At 36.7% G+C, this 25,253-nt stretch overlaps 1 protein-coding gene across 2 annotated transcripts in view; it reads left to right on the top strand.

The window, feature by feature from the left end:
* The window catches only part of LOC136255676 (uncharacterized), a 77,510-nt gene that overhangs the window by 20,834 nt on the left and 31,423 nt on the right, over nucleotides 1-25,253 (top strand). Inside the window, exons 3-4 of one of the 2 annotated variants that reach the window (XM_066048486.1) lie at nucleotides 6,246-6,362; nucleotides 10,442-10,698. In XM_066048486.1, the coding sequence (XP_065904558.1) occupies nucleotides 6,246-6,362; nucleotides 10,442-10,618 (294 nt within the window). In that variant the 3' untranslated portion in view covers nucleotides 10,619-10,698. Of the gene's footprint in view, nucleotides 1-6,245; nucleotides 6,363-10,441; nucleotides 10,699-25,253 lie in introns of those variants that run through there. The other variant, XM_066048487.1, reaches the window with a different exon arrangement.

Genomic DNA, 25,253 nt, shown 5'->3' with positions numbered 1-25,253 from the left:
GATATAAAACGCAAATGTGTAATTCGATTGTGTCGATCTTTGGGACAAATAAAGTTTGCTATGAATCTGAAGGAGTTATGAGCATTTATTCGCATGAAAAAATCTAACTTCTGCCTTTTGGTGGTTTGTGAAAAACAATAGAGTTACAGCAACAAAGTTATAAAGCAAAAACCAAACAAGTTTAGAATTGCTGGGTTGAAATACTCTAATACAGCAGTCACCATGGGGTAAAAAAGGGCACAAAAACGTTGAAAAAACTTACCAGAGTTTGAACCAGGGACCTCCACACCTAATACCCCACCCTTAACCACTGAACCGCTGCTATCTTGGCTGATCACCTTCTGCTTTATAAATGAAAATTCTAGTTTAAATCTGCTTATAAACAACATTTATAATTGTTCTAGAACATTCTATGTATGTTCTATTAGAAGTCCCCAAAATATGCTCTCTATTAGAGTAACACAATAATATTATTAAATATTGAAGCAAAGCATGCAATAGATCTACATATCAGTGGAAGTTCTAGATTATTCTAGAACATTCTATGTATGTTCTATTTGAAGCCCTCAAAATGTCCACTCTATAATAAAATAGCTGCTATGAAAAATACAGATGATTTCTGTTGCGAATAGAAGCCATCATGTGTTACCACCAAATCGACACTTTTTGCTGTCAGCAAAGATGAATGGAACACAAAAGAGGATACTGGTAAGTCCATGAAGAATGCATTATACATACTGCAGTATACCAAAAGGCACCTCTCGGGCTGAAGCGACATCAAACAGTGAAAAAATCAAGCCCATAGCCTTAGCCGTTATCGAGTAATGCATGTCTGAAGGCATCAGTCAGTTAGTCAGTTTCAGTAGAAAATTCTGTTAAATATTTTTTTTTAAATTCTGTAGCAACTTGTTGAAAGCGTTTCGGGTTGATCTGAAAGCTTGTTTGGGCTTATTTTTACCTAACCAGTACTACCTCATCATCGTCAGGGGAAATCAAGGCTGTTTTTTGGGTGAGATTATTTTGTGGGCCACGCCTACTTCTTTGTGGTACAGTACTATCATAGGCTGCACCATTTTTCACAGCTTGGCTGTTTCGTGTGGTATGCATAGCTGGAAATACACATGCTGTGGGACAACATGATTGTGTCAAGGTTCTGTGTTATAGCCCCTACAGGATAGACATTTTTCCAGTATTACACTGTATTATAGGCTACTTCGATGAGTGTTAGCTGATACTTAGTACAATTTTTAGATTTTTATTCGCCAAGTTAAATTTACTGAAATGACTATGTAGGGCAATAAAGTCTTGCACATAGGGCAGGTACTAGCACTTTTTCTTTGCTTTGTATCTTTACCTCTCTCTGCTATAGCTGTGGTGAGTATACAGTATATAGGGAGGCTAAGATATGGGCTATGGGATGTGGAACTATACTGTGTCAATGCCCTGCATTATTTCACTACAGCAACTTTGGCAGGGGTGTAACCAGAATTTTGGTGTTGCCAAGGCCTAGATACATAACGCTGTCACTAGACAATATAGAAAAGGCATACCTTAGTGTGACTGCTCTATTAAGAGTGTCTTGATCTTAAATTCTTTAAAGTAAGCTTTCTGCTAAATACATACCACCCATGAAAATTTTGAACATTTCTACCTTCTAAAATTGAACTTAAGGTAGTTTATTAGAGTGGCTACAATCTATTTATATAAAGCTGAAAAGCTGTCTGTCTGCATTCCATTTGAGTTCATGTATTCTTGTTGCCAGTTACTGCACCCCGTATCAAAGTGGTTTTAACACTAAACAAAATGCTCATCATCTAGGAATAAGCTAGTGTTTAAACGAAGCTTCTAGCTGCCATCATTCATCGTTTACAGCACGTTTAGTGCAAGGGTGAGGAGCAAAAATTCACCTGAATTCTTTCTGTAAACCGCATGCAAACCACAAATAAACAGCTATTTCATTCAACTTAAGCATGCCTTTATAAACAACATTTAAAGGCAGTGCAATTACAAGTGACATTCACTGCATGTGGTAGAGCGTGAAGCTGTAAACTGGTAGGTTGTGAGTTCAAATCCCAGTTGTGTCACATTTATTCTCAAACTTTTTGGTTACAACTGTTTTTTCTTCAACAAACTTTTTTGCTACTACTTGTTTTCTTTCGTTTTGGCAGCCTTTTTGGTAAAAGGTTTTCTGTTATATGTTCTTTTCATGCTATTTTTCTCACCCTACAGTAAAACCTGTGTAGTAAGGACACAATTTGGAATGACCAAAAGTGTCCTGATTATCAAGGTTTCCTGATTTTTCAGGTCAGCTTACATGCTAAGGGATACTTTAGGACTAATACCAAGTGTCCAGGTTATGCAGATGTCCTCCATTGCATTGGTTGATAATAGTTAGTAGTAGCTGTACAAAGGTGATGACAATAGGTTATAATAGTCAGTAGTAGCTTAATCAAGATATCATACAGTATATAGTAATGCTGTAAATGTAGGGAGGTTAGAGGTGATGACAATAGGTTGTAGTATCATTAGGGAGTATAGTATTGTTGCAATATGGAAACTTCTGCATTGTAGGGTAGGTACCAATAAATTAATGTCTTTTGTGGTCAAGATATTATCAAATGATGCTCTGTGTATAGCCTACATAATAGGACAGGTACTATTAGAACCGTCCACATTGTTCACACCTGTGTGTTACAGTTTAGCTCCATACAATTTTTTTTATCCATAAATTCTTATGTTCACAGTTTTTCAGCACTGGCACATAGCAACTCTTATAGCACTTCTGTAGTAGGGCAGGTGAATTGCCAACATAGTGTGTTTGTCCTGTCTCTAGGTAAAAGATTCTTTCACACTTAGTCTGCAGCTGTGTAACTGCATGATTATATGGGCAGGTACTACTGTGCATCTGAAAAGTGATAATATTACTGGCATCATGCAGACACCATAGTTTACACTGAGAAACTGTGTGTGCAATTGCTTGACCTCGCACAGCTATTTCACTAATCCTGTTTACATCCTTTCACTCTAGATCTGGATCTGCTTACATTACCTTAATGATACGACAATTAATGATAATGTTTAAACACTTGCGTGGGGTTTTGTATGGCAACAGGTATAGCTATGTGTCACTACAACATTAGTGCATAGCATACTGAAACTGTGCTATGTGTACACCACCTGTCATGTAGGTATTGCCTTAACTTGCATGTAGTTTAACTAACCCTGCATGTTGTTCATTATTTCACTATACATAGTTAAAAGAAGGCATAAGGATCATGCACTAACAGGCATGCTATACACACACTACAACATTTATGCTTGGCCCAGTTCCCAATGTAATATTAATTGTCCTGCATGTAAAGCAGATACCAATACTTTTGTTTGTTCTTTACAACATGTTAAAGGCACCGGTAGGGACATCTCACTAAATAATTGAGCTACATTTCTGTCAAAACCACAGACAAAACAAACCTCATATCTTTTAAAAGTAAAAAAAAAAAATCATGCTACATAGCTGCTACATGGTGTTTAATGCTTGGTGTCTGTTTCTGGCATTAAAATATTTATAGTCCTGCATGTAGGGCAGATACGTATCAATGCTAGTTACTGAATCGTTGCCTGACTGCTGTATTAGGGTGATTTCTATTAAAGTATCTTTATCTGGATGTTTATGTAGCAGAGACAATTATAACACCAGATGTTTATCAGGCTAATAGAGCTGTTTGGAAGTCCATCAATTCATTTGGTCAGTCATTTAATATCTAGTAATTAGCACTTCAACACACATGATTTGTGTAGGTAGATATAGACTTTCCTAACTCTCAGCCTAGGTACACATAGCCTAATAAAATAGCCAGATGACATTCTATATGGTTTCTAACCAGACGACATTCTATATGGTTTCACGAGTGAGTGATTGTTGTTACAGTAGTTAATCAGCTGTCCCAAGTAGCCCAATGAATACACTGCGTGTCAACAATATGTCTGTTATGGATTTATTGGGTTTGCACAAGAACATGATTTTCAGAATTGGTCAGTGGGTCGGCTTGAAACTGATAGCTGTAAAATTCACTAACTATAGACAACAGCTTTAAGGCCTTATTTCCTGTACTTGTGGCATGTACGTTTAGTTGTTTTATTGAGATGATGAGTAGGAAAGAATGTAGGGCCAAGAAAATAGCAATAATATTAGTGCATGGTTCTGATGTTGAAGTGGCTTTTTCTGATGACTAGATAATTGGCCATGCAGAGTTGATGCTAACAGGTTCCACTACCCTTATATGGTGATTGATATGTACTACATAATATGTTCATTGATTATGAAATATGAATACTCATCATTGATCTTAAACTGTATACATTTTGAAAATTTTCTACTAAAATCATGCTCACTGTTATTATTAATTAGCATGTCTACAATCTTGCAAAATATCAGTTTTTAATCAAAAAATTTATGAAGGGGCAGGGGAGGCATCCAATGCTTTGCATGCTTATATGCCCCTCTCATGTCTGACCATTATGATGAATTGTCAGACCAACTTTTAGTATGGCCTGACACAATCTCAGAACATTTCAAAATAATGATAATTGTCTGTGTGTAGTGTACGCTCTGGCCTGGGCCTGGGTTCTAGCTATGCCCCTGAAATTTGGTGGTAAATATAGTTTGAAAATACATGAATACTATATTAGCTGTGTCTATAGCTTCCTGCACAATTGTCATTGCTTCAGTATTTTAATATATTATTATTTTTCCAATAATTGTACCATATTATACGTACAAATTTTCAAGGGACATAATTTTTGTGGTTACTTAGCTGTCCAAAAATTCTTCATCCTCAAATATTAATGGCGCAATGTATTTTGCGGACTGGATTCTCGGACTGAGCTGGAAACAGCTTTAAACAATAATCCAGACATTATCCATCTCTTGCAACACTGGAGACACCACTATCAAGCTACAACTGCTGATACTGCTCTTCCTTACAAGTCAACAAACTAGCGCATGCACTAATTAATTAGAATACACTTACAATACACAATTACTAACTGTGATAAAGTGTGATAGAGGCGATTGTTGTCTTTCCTTTATTGCTTTGGTACTAGTGCTAGGGTTGTAGAGATGAGCCAGTAATAATTCTTAGCAGGGTAGCTATAGGTGGCACCGTCAAGCCGGCAAGGTGATGCCGGGAGCTATACAAATAAACTGGCTCATTACTACAGCCCTAACACTAGTGCTAAGTACAGGAACAACAAAGGAAGAACATCTAAGCTACAACAATAGCCTCTATCACGCTTTATCACTGCTAATACTCGTGTATTCTAATTAATTAGTGCATGCGCTGGTTTATTGACTTGTAAGGAAAAGTAGTATCAGTAGTTGTAGCTCTATAGTGGTATCTCCAGTGTTGCAAGAGATGGATAATGTCTGGATTATTGTTTAAAAGCTGTTTCCAGCTCAGTGCGCAAGTCCAGTCCACGAGTCCAGTCCATGAGTCCAGTCCGCGAAATACATTAGGCCAATATTAACGATTTATCAAGACTATCTCTATGCTAAATGACAGATAGCCTGAGTAAAAACAAGTGATCCACAAAAATAAAATCCTGAAAATTGTCAATCGATGAAAATTACATATACATACCAAATGTATACATACCAAATGTATAAAATACATATACATACATAATGAAAGGTTCAATGCTTAGCTTACATATGTGTCACTATAAATTTGGTACACTGAAATACTGTAACTAGGGAAATAGAGTCTTGTATGTAGGGCAGATACCAGTGCTGGTTAATAATAAAATTGCCTTTAAACTATACAAAATTTCAGGAAGATCATGTAATTTTTGTATTTCCTTGTAGTTTTGTAAATCGGATGAATCAAAAAAAAAAATTAAAGAACCTTGTGTACTACTATCTCTAGAATGCTTGGAACAATTTTGCTCAAGAGAAGAATTTCACTAACATGTAATCTATTCAATGCATAGAGAAAATTAGAGAAGGGAGTACTGATCTTGAGCTACTTATGTATACAAGAATTGAATAATATTATTGTTAATAACACTGTGGTGTGGTACACTGTGGTGTGGTACACTGTGGTGTGGTACACTGTGGTGTGGTACACTGTGGTGTGGTACACTGGCTTCTTGGTCCGCATGTCTTATGCCATCATATATGTTGATGTTTCTTTAATTGATATACATTATAAACATATTAACATTTTAATAATATGCTGATTCTTTAGGTGGAAAGATGTCCAGAAGCCCAACGAGAGAATCCTTCCAACTACAGGAATAATGCTATTGTTGCTGTGATCTTTTGTTTTCCAGTAGGGATTGTGGCACTGATATACTCCTTTAAGGCAAGTAAATGTACATCAATTATATTGTATTATATTGAATAGTAGTGCATGTTACTGTAGCACATGTGCACATGCACTACTACACAGCTACTAGTAGGCCTGAGTCAAATATGCTCAAAATTTTGCCCAAAACACTTCAGTGTTCCCATTATGCTTGCATTATGCTCTTAGATTAGTAACATTTCTTACAATTATCTCGGAAAATTTTAATCAGTGAATGCTCTGTTAGAGTATTTCACTACAACACAACTGTTCTATTAGAGAGTATCGATCTATGGAGCTATATACAATGCATTTGAGTACTCTATTACACTCTGCATTTTCCACTGACTGCTCTGTTAGGGAGTATTGATCTATTTTCATGGAATTAAGCTCCAAAGTTTGAAATATTCCACCTACTATACTAGCATTATACTGGCATACCATTTCAGCCTATTATGCTTTTTATTATGCTGGCATGTTTGACGCAGGCCTAGCAGTTGATCTAGTGTGTACAGAGAGTCATTTGTGTTTGACTGAATAATTATTTTGTGTGATAATACTTGAATGTTTGTATGTTTTGTTTGTAATTATACTGTAATTCACTTTATTTTCATGCAAAAAAGTTTCAAGATAAAAATTTTCGTGTAAAAATATTTTCGTATGATTTATGTGAAGGACTGTTCTATTAGAGTAGTTCAATCTTGCATAAAAATCTTAGTGCAAGAAATTTTCGTACAAATTTTGCATAAGAAAATTATTTTACAACAAACAAAAGCAAATTACAGTATTTTGTTTTGTTGTTAATAACTTAATATTTTAAAAGACAATACACAATATGGTATTTACCTGTACTGTTGCATCCCTATAGCCTATCATGCATGCATGTATGTATAGAAACATTAAATTGTATTAATTTTGTCATTCATTATTTTCTAGACTTTGTGTTCAATGCTCATAGAGCTTTCAACACCACTGCTTATATGTTAAAACAGTTGTCTTACAAATACAGTATGCCACCACTTGTGTTAATCAAAGCCTGTGCATGGATGAAATCATGCAAATAGTCTTACTAAAATACACACGTTGCTACAATATAGCTATGCATATTTTTATGCACAATCCTTATAATGAAAGTCAAGTATGCTTGTGTATGAATAAAACTATTAGATACAATTGCTTGGATGTCTGCAGTGAAAAAAGACAAAGGGTAAAAGTCTATATTATATTCTAATTTTAATAGCATAAAAGTATGCTATAAAATTAGTTCATTCAGTGTCGTACTATAGATCTTTAGCACGATGTTGAATACAGTGAAAAAATCTATTCCGTAGCCTCAGCCAATATTTAGTTATGCTTGTCTGAAGGCATGCATCAGTAAGTCAGTCAGTCAGTTGGTCGGTTGGTAGGTAAATAAAATCTTTAAAATTTTGTAAAAGCAATTTGCACATACTGAAGGCACTTTTGGACTTGGTTATACCTAACCTACTACCAAGGCACCATGAAGGTATTGTTGGTTGGTTTCTGGCCAATATTATTTTGTGAGAAAGTACAAACCTCCATGATCCCTAATATACAGTTACTATCATACTGTATGATATATATGTGCAAAGTTTGGCACATTTATGGTTCTTACTGTATCAATAGGAATTGCTCCATGTTTTTTTGCAGAACTCCTAATAGAACGCACACATAAAAGCCACCTTAGAAAGCATCCTTCAATTCAAAACAACTTTCTGGCATTTTTTATAGGAGTATATGTCCACTAGTGGATATCAAGTGAAAAGGGAGCACTAAGTGTATTTCAGACAAAACTGAAATTTTGCCATTTATTCATATTATATAATCACAGGCATATCTAATTTTAGAAGCAGAATTTTGGAATAAAAAGTAATGAGTAGTAAGGTTTGCTGAATGAATCAGTGTGCATGTCTGTGACTTATTTTAACTTTTTTGGTGAATGAAAACAGCCCAAAACTGAGCCATTTCTACTTGCAAAATGCCATCACAGTTGCAAAGACATAAAAGCACATTCAGAGTTTTACTGGTGTGGGCTGCTTGTCACTAATAAAATCTGTTCTATTAAAACTTAGTATAGACCAAAATGCTTAATCTTTACTGATAAACTGTGGTATTTTCATTCCGTAATTAGTGTACATGTGCAGGATATTCAATGTCAAAATACTCTAATAAAACAGTCATCTGTATCTGGGAATTAAGAGAATGCTCTACAGCTATAAAAGCTAGGAGACTCTGTATACACATCACAATTCGATCAATTTCTTGTGTATATACACCAAATGGTTGACTGTAGCTATGTATCCAAAACAGTCTTCACTATCAGTTTAAAAATTAATGGATTAATAAAAAGTACACAAACTAGATAAATCTGGAAATTTTTTAAGGTTTATGGCAATAAGAATCACTGAGAAACAAGAAGGAATTGCTGGGGTGATAATGTAAACCACAAATCCCTATTTTTACTCTCTGCATGTCAAGTACATAATGCCCCATTCATCTTTTTGAGTTAATTGAGTCAAAAATAGGAATTTGTGGCTTATATTACCACCCAAAACCAGCCTTATTGTTCCTTCACAACAACTTGGGAGTTAGTAAAACACAGAATAACGGATTTGTGGAATAAGCAAAACTCATCTTTTGCAGATTAACTACAAATACTTATATACTCTATAGTAATCATACTTTATTTACCTTGTAGCTCTACATGGCATGCCACGGCGATGGATATAAACAGCAGCCGGGCAAGCATTAAATAGGACGATCATACAACCAATCATCCTAGAACGATCTACATTCACTAATGATATTGCTACAAAGCACTAAAACCTAGTCAGCCTTCACATGCATCCAACCGAATTTATTAGAGTCACATTATCGAGTTAGTGGAGTGCAGTGGTTGTGTGTTGTCTTTAAATGGATTTCAAAACTCTTCAGATTTGAATCAACAGTATATATAGGGAAGGTAGACCATTCTAGGGTGATTGGTTGTGTGATCGTCCTATTTAATGCATGCCCAGCTGTGGTTTATCCATCACTGTGGCGTGTCATGCAGAACTGTTACAAGGTAAATAAAGTACAATTACTAAAGAGTATATAACTAGTTGTACAATCTGCAAAAGATAAGTTTTGCTTATTCTGTTATTCCGCAATTCCATTATTCCATATTCCGCATTTAACTCCCCAGCAGCTTGGCAGTATTGGTTAGGCAAAAATGTGCTACTTCTTTATGTTCCATTTCTTTCTCTGCTACCATGTAGGTGTTGATTTGTAGGTACCATGGTAATGGCTTCTTGTGCTGACTATCATGAGAATCATCGGTATTTTCCATAATGGATGTAAAGGCACTTCTCATACTGTTCTTCATTTGTAACACTGTAGCTATAACAAAAGCTGAAAATGAAAAGGAATGGCCATGTCACTTTTTAGTAATTGATAATGAAGTGAAATGAGCATGTGTTCATTTGACAATTAATATATAGCATGGCACCATTCTTCCCTTTGATACGGTATGTGTTGTTTCACCAGTCATCAATTGGACAATTGATGTTTCAAAATAGTAAACAAACAAGTACTTTATATAGTTAAACACCGCACCTTCAATAGTAGCCGCACCTTCAATAGTAGCCGCACCTTCAATAGTAGCTGCACCTTCAATAGTAGCTGCACCTTCAATAGTAGCTGCACTTAATTAAGTGGTATCACTATCGATTTTGAAAATAATGTCTTTAACATCATTTTCAAGTGTCGAGTGTTGGTCAAATTCAAATAGTCGCCACATTGATTTTATGAACTAATGTAATAAACGCCGCAAAGTTTAACCAAGTATAAATATGGTATATATTAAATTGGAGCAGAGATCATAAAAATAAAAAGCTATATAACAACAATAATTAACGAGTGAGGTTGCCTATACCTGCAGCTATACCAGTGGACATTCAGTTATGGTTATAACATTATCAGTTAAATGAGTATAGCTGCAGGTGTAGGCAATCTCACTTGTTTCATTGCTTTTTTTGTTTCTAATTTTTCTTTATACTTGTACATGATAGCATAAATGTTACATGTATTCTATCCTATAGGTGGACAGGGAACTCAAAGCTTGTCACTATGAGGAAGCCACAAAATCTTCTAAATATGCTAATGAACTCAGCCAGTTTAGCAATGGATATGGATTTTGTTTTTGTTGTATCATTGTACCAGTTATTAGTGGTGTAGCTGCTATAGTAGCTGCTATATCCTATTTGTCCATGGAGTAGCTACAGACGTTACTGTTTATATACATGCAACAATCTACATAGTAGATGAGTCTAGTTTACATTATGAAAATCAGTCTAAATGTCACATGTGGACTACATAGAAACCTACACTTAATGTGTCACCACTAATGTACTTATAATTATGCACCTGTTAAAATATTTCACAGAATTTCTTGTTATTCAGGGAACTGACTACTGATCTAATCACTGTAAAGCTAAGTAGAAATTATAATGTCTTATTTTGATCATTAATATTCCAGTTGCAAAATATGACAATAAGGCTGATTTTCCAAAATCCGATCACATATTGTAAGTATGTGCATATTATGCTAATTATAATGCATCAATTAAAGATATTGTATTTAACACAGGAAAAAAGCTGCATGCATTTCAGGTATTCGGAAATCCCCAGTAAATGTACAGAAGTTCCATATTTCTGGTGTACATGAAATGTGCACATTTCCTGAAGTAGTATAGGGCGCAATTTCCATGTCATTTCAGGATTGACTTCATTATTCGTGTTTCTTTTGTACTAACAATAAAATTAATGTTACTGAGCAACAGATTGCATGCATTATGGACTTACACTTGTCCTCTATTGTGTCATCCACTAGTATGCATACAGTTGTTTTTCTATTCCTAATAGAACTTAAAATGTTTCTTTATTTTTATGTGCTAAAATGTACATAAAACTAAAACCCACAATCAGTTTCTCCATGTACTGTAGTGAGTGAAACTCGACTAGCACTGCCATCATGACTTTTGCATCTATTCAGAATTTCTGGCAGGCTCCAATGAGCCTGGAATACACAATACAATGTTTAATTCAAACTAGCCCCACACTAGTGAGTGTTTTGTGTGATCAGCAATACACAAAAAATTAAGTCCGATGGCCCAAACATTTTAGACAGTAGTAGTCTATTTAAGTAGGGTTTTTGCCCATAAAATGACGAGTGCCAGTTACAGTATAAAGAGTAGCAAAGTCCTCCAATAGGGCAGGTATGAGTTTCTTTTTCCACTTTGTAACTTTTCATGTCATGCACCATTTTCCCTCTCATTGTGCAAGTGCAACAAAGACTTCTTCATTGTTTGTGTTTCTTTTGTATATACTAACAATAAATAGGGACCCGCCGATTATGCTGGCATAATTGTGAGCATAATAGGTACCTAAAAGCATTGAGCATAATGCCAGCATCATAGGTTAAATATTTGTACGATAGTGTAAATTCTTGCTGGAAAAATGACAATTGCAAAATAAGATCGATATACTCTAATAGAGCAGTCAGTAACTCTAATAGAACAATCATCAAACTGACTGTTCTATTAGAGTATATCGATCTTTTCTCTTACATGCAGGCATGCAGCAAGAATTTATTATTTGTGTTCCAGCCACTCATTTTTTTCTTTCTATACAGTGTTAAACTAGTAGCAAAGCATATGAACTAAGGCATGGACATTGAGCATAATCGAGCATAATAGGTGAATTTTTGAGCAGTGCAGCATAGCATAACAGGTAAAATTATGAGCATAATAGGTAAAATTATGAGCATAATCGGCGGGTCCCTAACAATAAATGTTACTGAGTAATAGCTTGCATGCATTATGGACTTACCTTGTCCTCTTTTGTGTCATCCACTAGTATACATACAAGAGACCTCCCTTGTTTTTCTATGATGCGTATTTGAACTTAAAATGTTATTTTTATGTGGTAAAGAATATGTATGTTAATAAAAATGTGTATAGAACTAAAACCCACAATCAGCTTCTCCAAGTATTACTATATTAGTGAGTGAAACTTGACTAAAACCAATGTGACTAATAAAGGTGTTAAAATATTCAGAATCTTTGACAGGCTCCAATGAGCCTTGAATACACAATACAATGTTTAATTCAAACTAGTCCCACACTAGTGAGTGTTTTGTGTGATCAATGATACACAAAAAGTTATATCTTTGCTGGTCCACACATTTTAGATGGTAGTACTGTTTATTAATAAGTAGGGATTGCCCATAAAATGATGAGTGCCACCTTAAATTCTGTCCTTAAAATCATCTAAGAAACATCTTACACAATGAGAATCACCATGACAGAATTAATCGATCTGACATCAAATACAGCATTAAAAAACAACAACAAGAAAACACTTATAAGCAGCAGGATATAGAAGTTTAGGGTGTTTGCTGATATTTGAAGCCTCCAGCTGCAGCCTAGTAACTGCATGTGACTATTGCATCCTAATTGGCAAGAGATTGATAATTCCTGGATAAGTGTTAAGAAGTTGTTTCCAGCTCACTCCATTAATCCAGACAATCAGTTCAGTCCACAAAATGCATTATGCCATTATTGTGAAGGTTATCAGTGTAGTTACTGTTGTCATGACAATTCATACTGACAGTAGTTAAAATTAAAGGAAACAAATCTATAACATGTAAATTTACAAAGGTTAGAATATTTTACATAGGTACTTGTGGTTTGTGCATGCATTATGATGATGGTGACATTGAGTATTGTGATAATGGTGACATTGAGTAACATTATTGACATACTAGAAATTTATTATTGTACAACCCTAATAGTTAGTCTTGTGTGAAGATGTCAGATTCTCTCAGAAGCTGTCACAATTTATAAATTCTTACTCATTTGACAAACTCTTTCTGTACACACTAGTATCATTCATACATATAAAGTCAGTCTTTGGCCAACTGAGTTAATTTTACCAGATCTTCTTACAATCTAAGTACATCTTCATTAGAGATATGTCTATAGATGATGACATCATTGGCATAAAGTCTAATAGTAGAGGATATTTCACTTGGTATAAGCCATTGATATAAAGAAAAAGAGTAGGGGACCTAACACAGAACCCTATGGTACTCCTGTGAAGAACTGCAGGTGCCTCCATCCAAAATGACGTCTATTAGATGAATACTCTTTGATTCAGTTTAATAAAGAGCTGTTTATGCTATAATGTGCAAGCTTATACAAAAGTCGGTGGTGAGGCAATTTATCAAAACTTTAGAAAAAACCAAAAATAATAAATCTGTTCTTTTTACTATTGTTTAATGTCATAGCAATGGCATTGATGGATTTTAAAAACTGTATTTCACAGGATCGATTTTTCTAAAACCATTTTATTATGATGATATGCATGTTGAGATATAGCTGAAGATATAACATGCTCAAAAACTTTGCAACAAATGTATATTGGCCTATAATTTGAAGGGTTAGTGTGACAGCCTTTCTTATAATTAATACAACTGTAGCAGTCTTCCAATCAAGAGGAAACTTGCCTTGATGAAGCAATGCATTGAAAATAAGGACAAAAACTGTAGCAATATAAGTAAATAGTTCCTTTAACAGTTGTGATGGTATACCATCAGGGCCAGAAGCTCCATAGGATTCTAATTCAGATTGATAACAGTGTATATAAATTTCTTGTGCTTCAATGTGTATAAGGGTTATATAACAGTATCTTAATTTTGACACCTATTTTGACCAAATTGTGTGGGCACCTTCTCACATAGCATGGCTTACAGTTGTGGATCATATCCACTACACGATGGATGGTACAGATGGGGTTGTACAGATGGTACAGATGGGGTTGTACAGATGGTACAGATGGGGTTGTACAGATGGTACAGATGGTGATGGAGATGCATCATGTTGGGACACAGATGATGATGGTTGTACAGATGGTCGTTTCTGTCAGTCTATACCTTATTTTCTTCTAGAAGGAAAATTGTCTAAGAGGAAATTTGACTCGTATGACTTGTAGCTAATGCAGTTTGTCATATTCCAGCCAAGCATGGTACCAAAATGTGCCTTTATATCCCCTTGACCCCCTTCTGTGTGCCAAATTTCAAGGCAATTGGATATGGAATTTGCATTTTATGGTAGTTTTTGTAAGTGTGCGAAAAGAAGAAAAAAAAATAAGAAAAAAATGAAGAAACTAAGCCAATGTTTGAAGTTGCATATCTCAGGAATGCTGTTATTTCGCTCAAATTTGGTATGTGGAGTACTGGCATTGGTGGGCGTGTCCACAGTAAAAATATTCTTGTTTCATAAAGGTAGCACAGAGCTATGGAGGTGTGAAAATTGCATTTTCTTTCTTCCTGTCAATGTACTCACAGGTGTTGTGTGTTGGCTTCTTAGCCGCACGACATGCTACCGTGTGTCTTGATAGTACAGTGCTGATATACAAAGTTGATTTGATGAGATGTGCTAGAGAAACTTACTCCACAAGGCGGTGATGAAGCATTTGTGAAATTTGCAGAAGAGACATATATAGGATTTCTGAATGCTGATGATTTTTTTAATGACAGGGTAATCTTTTCTCCAGGATAAAATTAATATTCTGTCCAATCATAACATTGTTAAAGGCAACTAACAAATGGTCCATAGCAGCAGCAAATACTGTTGCCATTAGCAGATGCATTGTTGTTATTGACAACTTTATATTCAGGAATTGATTCAAATCATTTCCTTTAGTACCATAGTGCTCATATTTGGGAATTCTATGTCACTTAGAAATATTAATGACTGGTGATAGAGTCTGTTTAAGTTGCGTGTACATACAAGCCCTTACTGTTAGGGATGTGGCGATTATGCCGGCATAATTTCGGGCATAATAGGTATCTAATCCAAAACAGCCAAGCTTTAAAAAAAGTGTGCGGCTCTCAGAAAGGCTATGGTGAAAAAAGATGTGAAATCCAAGGTGGCGGCCAAGAAATGGCTGTGGTGGTAGGTTAATGGTAAAAATTTTAATAATGACAATTCAGGTGAATTTTGTGCCAAGACCAAGCGGCAGAAAAATTCACCTGAATTGTCGTTATTAAAATTTTTACCATTAACCTACCATCACAGCCATTTCTTGGCCGCCACCTTGGATTTCACATCTTTTTTCACCATAGCTTTTCTGAGGGCCTCACACTTTTTTTACAGCTTGGCTGTTTTGGATTAGATTTCATTTCTTTTTGTATTTGTATACCCCAAAGCCGGCCTATGGCCGACTTTGGGACTTTTTTAACCTATGTTTTTTTCTTTACCACAGTAAGAAGAAAAGATGAAGTAGATGTACTTTAAATATTTTATCAGTGAATTACATATATAATACATAATATTGATTACAGAAATCTCCATGGTGGTTTCTTTGTAACAACTAAACATTCTACAAGGTGACTTCTTCTAGATGCTCTCTCTACAGGGTCAATTGTTTGTAGCTGAATGATCTACAAGGTAACTTCTTCTAGCTGATCTGTATACAGGGTGATTTGTTTGTAGCTGAACTATCTACAAGGTAACTTCTTCTAGCTGATCTCTCTACAGGGTGATTTGTTCGTAGCTGAATTCTGTACAGGTGATTTGTTTGCAGCTGAGCTCTTTACAAAATGGTTTTTTTGTAGCTGAACTCTCTACAAGGTAACTTCTTCGAACTGATCTTTCTACAGGGTGATTTGTTTGTAGCTGAACTATCTACAAGGTAATTTCTTTTAGCTGATCTCTCTACAGGGTGGTTTGTTTGTAGCTGAATTCTATACAGGTGATTTGTTTGCAGCTGAGCTCTTTACAGAATGGTTTCTTTGTAGCTGAACTCTCTACAAGGTAACTTCTTCTAACTGATCTTTCTACAGGGTGATTTGTTTGTAGCTGAACTATCTACAAGGTAATTTCTTCTAGCTGATCTCTCTACAGGATGATTTGTTTGTAGCTGAATTCTCTACAGGTGATTTGTTTGAAGCTGAACTCTCTAAATGATGGTTTCTTTGTAGCTGAACTCTCTACAGGTTAACTTCTTCTAGCTGATCTCTCTACAGGGTGATTTGTTTGTAGCTGAACTATCTACAAGATAACTTCTTCTAGCTGATCTCTCTACATGGTGATTTGTTTGTAGCTGAATTCTGTATCTGTGATTTCTTTGCAGCTGAGCTCTTTAAATAATGGTTTCTTTGTAGCTGAACTCTCTACAAGGTAACTTCTTCTAGCTGATGTCTCTACAATGTCACTAGTTTATAGCTGAGCTCTCTACATGGTGGTTTCTTTGTAACTGAACTCTCTACAAGGTGACCTCTTCTAGCTGATCTTTCTACAGGGTGATTTGTTTGAAGCTGAACTCTCTACAAGGTAACTTCTTCTAGCTGATCTCTCTACAGGGAGATTTGTTTGTAGCTGAACTCTCTACATGATGGTTACTTTGTAGCTGATCTCTCTACAAGGTAACTTCTTCTAGGTAACCGTCTCTCTACAGGGCGATTTGTTTGTAGCTGAACTCTCTACATGGTGGTTTCTTTGTAGCTGAACTCTACAAGGTGATTTCTTCTAGCTGAACTATCTCTTTCCATAGTTGCATGAACTCCCTACAAGGTAACTTCTTCTAGCTGATCTCTCTACAGGGTGGCTTGTGTGTAGCCGATCTCTTTACAGGTTTCTTGTTTCTAGCTGATCTCTTGAATTCTCTTCAGGGTGACTGCTCTATTAGGATGACTGCTCTATTAGAGTATCTCGATCTCGCACTTGCTGCACCAAGTTGGATTTCGTGTTATAACTCCGTGGCTTTAAGTCTGATTCTTCTACACCATTGATGAGCCCTTCTAAGATGATTACTCCATCTTTACAACGATTTTCAAAGCATTACCCCAAGCAGTTTATCTGGTAGGCGTGGTAAGCAGTGGTTTTTTTATTATTAGCTAATCTCGATTGCGTAATTGTTACACACTGTTGGTTTTTTCGTTGTATCTTCCTGTTTTTTAGCTCGATTTCTTTCAAACCACAAAAGGTTTGAGGTTCAATAGTTAACTTATTCACCCACCGATTTTCAGCTTCTTCCCATACGTGATTTACCCTGTAGGCGTGACAACATATTGGTGTTATTTTTCGTGAATAATCGCTCATAACTCTTTGCCTATTTATCGTATTCCAGCCAAAGTTGGTACCTAGATGTGCCTTTATATCCCCCTTCTGTGTGCCAAGTATCAAGGCAATCGGATGTGGCGTTCGCGTTTTATAGTAGTTTTTGTAAGTGTGCGACAAGAAAACGAAGAATAAGAATAAGAAAAAAACCGAAGAAACTGAGCCAATTTTTGAAGTCGCATATCTCGGGAACGCGTGAAGCGATTTCGCTCAAATTTTGAATGTGGAGTGCTGCAGTTGGAGGGCATGTCCACAGCAAAAATCGTCTTGTTTCATCAAGGAAGCACTGTGAAAAAAGAGGGATATAAGATGGTATTTCCAGTGGCTTATTGAATACAAAAAAGCTTGGTATAACCTGTATTATACTAACAATCTCATGTAAGACTTCAGTTAATGTGTTAAATATACTGAAACCATATATGCGATAGTATAGTGTGGGCATTATATTAGATATAAGCTATTTGAGGTAATGTGGTAAATAAACTGAAACCATACATGCAATAGTATAGTATGTATTATGCTAAAGTATAAGATGAGTATAATACAGGATTTATATTAAGGCTTATTTGTATTCAATAAGCCACTGGAAATACCATATTATATCCCACTTTTTGCACAGTGAAGCACAGAGCTACGGAGGTGCGAAAATTGCGTTTTCTTTCTTCCTGTCAATATACTCACGGGTGTTACGCGCCGGCTTCTTGGGCCGCACGACACACTACCGTGTGTCTTGATAGAGCAGTCAGAATACTGAATCAAGACACACGGTAGTGTGTCGTGCGGCCCAAGAAGCCGGCGCGCAACATCCTTGAGTATATTGACAGGAAGAAAGAAAATGCAATTTTCGCACCTCCGTAGCTCTGTGCTGCCTTGGTGAAATAAGACGATTTTTGCTGTGGACACTCCCTCCAACTTCAGCACTCCACATACCAAATTTGAGCGAAATCGCTTCACGCGTTCCCGAGATATGCGACTTCAAAATTTTTTAAAATTATTATTAACTCTTTTTTTAGGCAGGTTATATAGAGCCGGTACCGGTTACACTGTTTTGCCGGCTATTTTGCCGGCAGTGGAGGGTATAATACTTAGAATGTTACGTGCATTAAAAAAAAAACTTGTACAAAAAACCTAAGAAAGCGAAAAAAAAAAGTTGTCTAAACGAGGGTTCGAACCCGGGCATCCGTATTCATAAGCAATGTTTGTAACGATTATACCACCGGTGCTGCAGCTAGTCATGTTATTTAGTTTCTACGTTATAAACATCCGACTGAAGTGAACAAGAGTGAAGAAGAAACCAAAGCTGAACCCTAGCCTACCCCTAACGCTAAGGAACTACTTTTCGCATCCCCTAAAGTTGAATGCTCGGGGCAACCTACTAGACGCGTGCCCTAAAGTTGAATGCTCGGGGCAACCTACTAGTGCCGGCACAATAGCCGTTAGTGTTTGCAAACCGGTACCGGCTAAATATACACTTCGTTTTTTTTTATGGAACATAACACACGTACATACTGAAAACTACACCATACTACTACTTATTACCTAACTATATACTTATTACTACCTACGTACTTAACTTAACCAATGTCAAAGTCAGGAAATTCGTCCTCAGCAGTAAGCGAATACTGGCGGAGTATCATTTTCGCATTGTAGCTACCTCCACAAAGTCACAGACAGTTGCTGGAGAAGTTGGCGCCTAGCAAACTTTCGAGGTAAACCGTTTTTAACAGTTGTTCTGTCAGCTATGGATCCTAAAATTGATAGGGCATATGGTGACCAAACACCAAAGGTCTCACATACAAGAGAGATAAAATCTCCGCCATTATCATCCACAATGTCCTGGTATTGGTTGTCCTTAGCTATCTCACCAACAGCAGCGGCCACCCCAGCCTGAGAAGAAGCAGAAGATATGACAGCAGACTGAGTGGTACTCCTGACGGAGAGATCAAAATAGGCAGGACGACCAAGATGAAAGTCAGGGTGGTATGGCTACCAGTGCAAGACACTGGTAGACCTTCAGTTCTGTAATTTAATTGTTATAAGCTCTTAAATATTGTTTAATTTTGTTTATTGATCTGTACAGTTCTGTAAAGTATTAATAATAATAATAATAATAATAATAATAATATGTCGCCAGGACGACATTGGTCAGATGAAATTGGCTTAGTTTCTTCGGTTTTTTTTCTTCTTATTTTTCTTCCTCTTTTCGCACACTTACAAAAACTACTATAAAACGCGAACGCAATATCCGATTTCCTTGAAATTTGGCACACAGAAGGGGGTATAAAAGCGCATCTCGTGATCACGGGAGTGGTTGGCAACTGACTCGCTCTCTTCTTTGACCGAAAAAGTGACTCATTTGTTGGTTTAACCTATGGTTTAACTCGATTCAACTCCAGTGACGAGGAAGTGATAAGTTTTATTGCTGTTGCCATGCCAGTAATTAGAGGAATCAGGCGCGACCGCGAGCACTACTTGACTTCACCTGAAACCACACCAATCAACGATTGTGATACTTGTATTACTTGTGATAGACCAATTGTCAATGACTATCTAGAGTGTGTGTGGTGTGAAAGGCATCAGCACCGAAGTTGTGCAAGGATAAGTGTTGACCTTTGCGACCTTCCCAAAAACATTGTATTTTTCTGTTGTGAGTGTATCAATAAACTTCCTACTGCTCTTATCACCTATGACAAAACTAAAGAAGCTTGTACTACTATTGAAAACAAATTAAAATCAGTACAGGATACTTTGTCCAACAGGTTTGATAGTTTAGCTGAGACAATAAATGACCTGTCCTACCAATTAAACTGCCATGATGTAGACGATTTGGATAATGTCTCTACAGTAAGTAGTCAGCCACCCAAACAAGAGCTCTCTACTCGACTCTCCAGCAAACATCCCTTATCTGTCAAATCTATTGCTTCGATGACTGCTGACATCATATTGGAAGAAAAAGAAAAGGAAAAGAGGAGACAAAACCTGATTGTACATAATGTTCCCGAATCAAACTTAACAGAAGCACATGCCAGAAAAAAAGAAGACATCCAGAATCTAACCACTTTATTCAACCAGTATGTTGGTGTATCAGCTTCTATCACTAATGCTATACGTATTGGAAAACAAGGTAATAAACCCAGGCTGATCAAGGTATCACTCTCTTCTAGAGAAGAAACACTCACCATCCTTCGTAGTCGATGGAACCTGAGAAGCAAAGAGCACCCATCACACGTCACCAAAACTTTCATCACACCTGACTTGACTCCACTAGAACAACAAAAGAGCAAACAACTTCGTGCAGAACTAGCTAATCTTAACAAGGAAGGAAAACGTTATAGAATCAAGCATGGTAAGATAATTCTGAGGGAAGCAGCTACTTTCCAAAGCAACAAGTAAAGTCAGCCAACTCCAAACAACATGTACCTGTAAAACCATGTGATGAACAAAATTAACGAAATCAAGCTTGATGTTGTGTTTCAACATCTACCACTCTGTAATTATAGAACTCATTTGTACCATTATCTGTGTTATATACTCTCTGTGAGGTTTACACAGTAATAATAATAATAATCTCGGCACCAACTTTGGCTGGAATACGATAAACAGGAAAGGAGTTATGATCGATTATTCACGAAAAATAACACCAATATGTTGTCACGCCTACTGGGTAAACCGCGTATGGGAAGAAGCTGAAATTCGGTGGATGAATGGGTTAACTATTGAACCTCAAACCCTTTGTGGTTTGAAAGAAATCGAGCCAAAAACCAGGAAGGTACAACGAAAAAACCAACAGTGTGTAACAATTACGCAATCGAGATTAGCTAATAAAAAACGACTGCTTGCCACGCCTACCAGATAAATCGCTTGGGGTAATGCTTTGAGAATCGTTTTACAGATGGAGTAATCATCTTAGAAAGGCTCTTCAATGGTGTAGAAGAATCAGACTTAATTTTAATGGTTTTTCAATTGAAATGTATTGGACATGCCTGTTCCAGCTGGCATATTTGCCATCGACAAAAGTATAGCAAATATCCAGAAACTTCTTCATGTGATTGAATGTGGAGTATTCAACCCAGATCGAACCCACTTTGGGTATTCATATGCATATGTGAAAATGGTGTAAATGTAAACAATCATATATGTAATAGTTATACCATGGACAAGAGTGCTTTGCCTGATATATACACGCAGGTCCGAGGACGAGTGCGTATATACAGGAAAAGCACGAGTGCCCATGGTATAACTAATATGTTCTACTTTAGCATGTAGACTCACCTAATTGGCAAAATCTGTAGTTGCTATACCCTTCTCTTATATAGGGAACCAAGTAAGCTGTGTGATTGAGGGATTCAATTTTAATACATCAAACAGTAGTTTGATTTTATTATTGCCAATATAGCAATTTTAAGAGACTAGTGTTAATTATGTTACTTTAATTGCTACATTTACAAAAGTAAAAACAAACTACTGTTAATGTAGAATCCCACAATCACAGGTTGTTTGGCAGAATTCAATCCCACAATCATAGCTTGCTTGATTCCCTATATAAGAGAATAGGATAACAGTAAAACATCACAGAAATCTGATGATTTCTGGAATTAGTGTGCACACCTATTAGGTATGCAATGTCTCAAGTTAACGAGATATACGCACTGGTGGGTATATCTCGTTAAGGCAGTGTGTATCGAGATATACGCACTGCCTTAACAAGATATATGCACTTGTAGCAGTGCTTATTATATAGTTATACAACGGCCACGAGTGCTCTGCCTGATATAAACGCACGAGCCTGAGGGCCGTTAGGCCCGAAGGCAAGTGCGTTTATGCAGGCAGAGCACGAGTGCACGTTGTATAACTGTTATGTACCACTCACCTAATAGGTGGGGAGAGTCTCACAAGACAGCTGTAACACTTATAAAGGCCAGGTTTCTAACATCGATTGTGGGTAACCAAGCCGGACGTTGTGATGACGTTCCCCCTGCAGTACTGCAGCCACCTGAGATATTGAAAGCTAGTACACTATGGGTTATATCACTAACCTGCATTCGCTGTTCGACTCTCATTATGTAGTGCTCAACATGCCAGCGTGATCACTCAATCACCATATAGACTAAGTGCCAGACTAATCACCATAGTGATTCCCTCGAGCGAAAAAAAGTAGCTAAATAGACGTTTTAAGTAAACAAAACCCAACTACTAAACGATACTAGTCTAATTCTTACTATTCACACTGGCTAAACTCGAATCTGGTGGCATGACAAAACTGGTTACCACAATCGAACATAAAGGTTAGTATTATTTAGAATATATTTGTTTTATTGAGTCATTGTCGAAGTGGACTACAGTTTAATCTGGGCTAAGATGGCACCAGACTAGTAAGGTGTATAAGTACGTTTATATATATGTAGACTAGAGTTGTGGCCACCTGTGTTGGCTTTTTCGATCGCCATTGGCTGCTTGTAAACATTATACGTATTGGTGATGTTATGGCCCACAATCGACCTTTACATGTCAGGCTATAAAAGAATTCAAGTGATCTGTGAAGTGTCCTTCCACCTATTAGGTGAGGTGTTGTAGTGGTCTTCGCCACCGGCACTTGTGCTATGCTGCATAAAACTGCAGCCAGTGCAATATCTGTATATTGCACTGCGGTCGGTGCATTATAACTTATAATGCACTCGTTGTGGTCTACAAAACCTCAACCAGTGCGTTATAAGTTATAATGCACTCGCTGCGGTCTGCAGCAGTGCAATATACAAATTATGGCACTGGCGGTGCCTTTGAACTGCCCACGCAGAGTGGTACATATCTTGTTAACATTTTGAGTCAGTGCGATATGTGATATATATATGCACTGGCTTTCTTTTGATCTGAGGTGTGAAAGTGGTACATATATCTCATTACATGCTGCCTTAATGAGATATACGCACTGCCACCAGTGCATATATCTTGTTAACTTGATACATTGCATACCTAATAGGTATGCACACTATATCCAGAAATCATCAGATTTCTGTGTTGTTTTACTGTTATCCTCTTCTCTTATAATCAAGCAAGCTGTGATTGTGGGATTGAATTCTGCCAAACAACCTGTGATTGTGGGATTCAATTTTAGTACATTAACAGTAGTTTGTTTTTTACTTTTGTAAATGTAGCAATTAAAGTAACATAATTAACACTAGTCTCTTAAAATTGCTATATTAGCAATAATAAAATCAAACTACTGTTTGATGTATTAAAATTGAATCCCACAATCACAGTTTGTTTAGCAAAATTCAATCCCACAATCACAGCTTACTTGGTTCCCTATATAAGAGAAGGGTATAGCAACTAAAGATTTAGCCAATTAGGTGAGTCTACATGCTAAAGTCAAACATATTAGTCATACCATGGGCACTCGTGCTTTGCCTGTTTATACGCACTCGCCCTCGGGCTTGTGCGTATATATCAGGCAAAGCACTGGTACAACTATTACATATATGACAAGGTATATAGGACCTTGATTTGTACACATACACGTATGCACACTAAAAGAATGGCATAATAAGATCATATAATGCTATGTGTAACTGTAAGAGGGTACAACAGCTAACAACATAAATCTATATACTTCAATAGACCTCTCGGGACTCACCTCGTGTGCCATGCACACTACAGCTGATAGCATAACCTGATAAGCTGCCAAACTTATACTCAGGATTTTTAGGTATGAGAAAAGTTATCTACCATGTAACATAACAGTTACCTGGTGAATCTGATCATATAATTTATATACATATTTGCCAAATTAAAGCCTTTACATATTCTATTGAAGCTTTTATAACATATCCATCTAACATGATTTGAGGTTTGGACCGGAATTTGAATGCCCTGAGGTTCTAAGTAAAGATTTATTCAAATAGTTGGCTGCTATTTCTAGTACTGCACACATAACCTTCTTTGGATGTAACTAGTGATGAAGGATCAAAGTCCAGAATCATGTGAGACTCCAATGATGGATCAGGGTTATCTGAAATCCTCAGATTCTTAGCTGGAGATTGGGTACGTCATTGTCATCATTCAGTAACTCTGCCAACCAAGGTGTCATTAGACATGGACTCAGCAACATTGGAGATGTGGACTCAGTCAGGATCATTCAACTGAACTAGGGCATCATTAGACGTGGACCCAGTTGGGATACTTAACCAAGCTGAGGCGTCATTAGATATGTGGACTCAGTTGGGATATTCAATTGAGCTGAGGCGTCATTAGATATGTGGACTCAGTTGGGATATTCAATTGAGCTGAGACGTCATTAGAGATGTGGACTAAGTCGGGATATTTAGCTTAGCTAAGGCGTCATTACAGACGTGGACTTAGTCATATTCTTAAGTTCCTCTACAACTGTACCACCATCAATTCTGACTTTTCATCAGGGCCTTGTTCAGCACCAGGCCAAATGGCCCCTTTAGTACTGATTGCTATAGAAAAACAGCTAACCACATTGTTAACACATATGTAATGATACTAATAATGTACACCTTCCTGCTATCTAGCTAATGTACATCATTATTGCTAAAGCTTTACAGTTCCCAGCACTGAAGGATCATGCAGGACACCCTGCTCCACCATATCAGAGAGAAAACGTCTTGTTTTATTAAGACAACATACATACATATAAGTACAGGGAAGGAAACTGAAGGGGTCAGGGGTGCACAGCTAGCTGAAACAGGTCCTATATTGATCATCATGC

This window comes from Dysidea avara, chromosome 5 (assembly GCF_963678975.1).
Source record: "Dysidea avara chromosome 5, odDysAvar1.4, whole genome shotgun sequence".
NCBI lineage: Eukaryota > Metazoa > Porifera > Demospongiae > Dictyoceratida > Dysideidae > Dysidea > Dysidea avara.
Note: the sequence above shows the minus strand (reverse complement) of the source record. Positions and strands in the feature narration are given on the sequence as shown.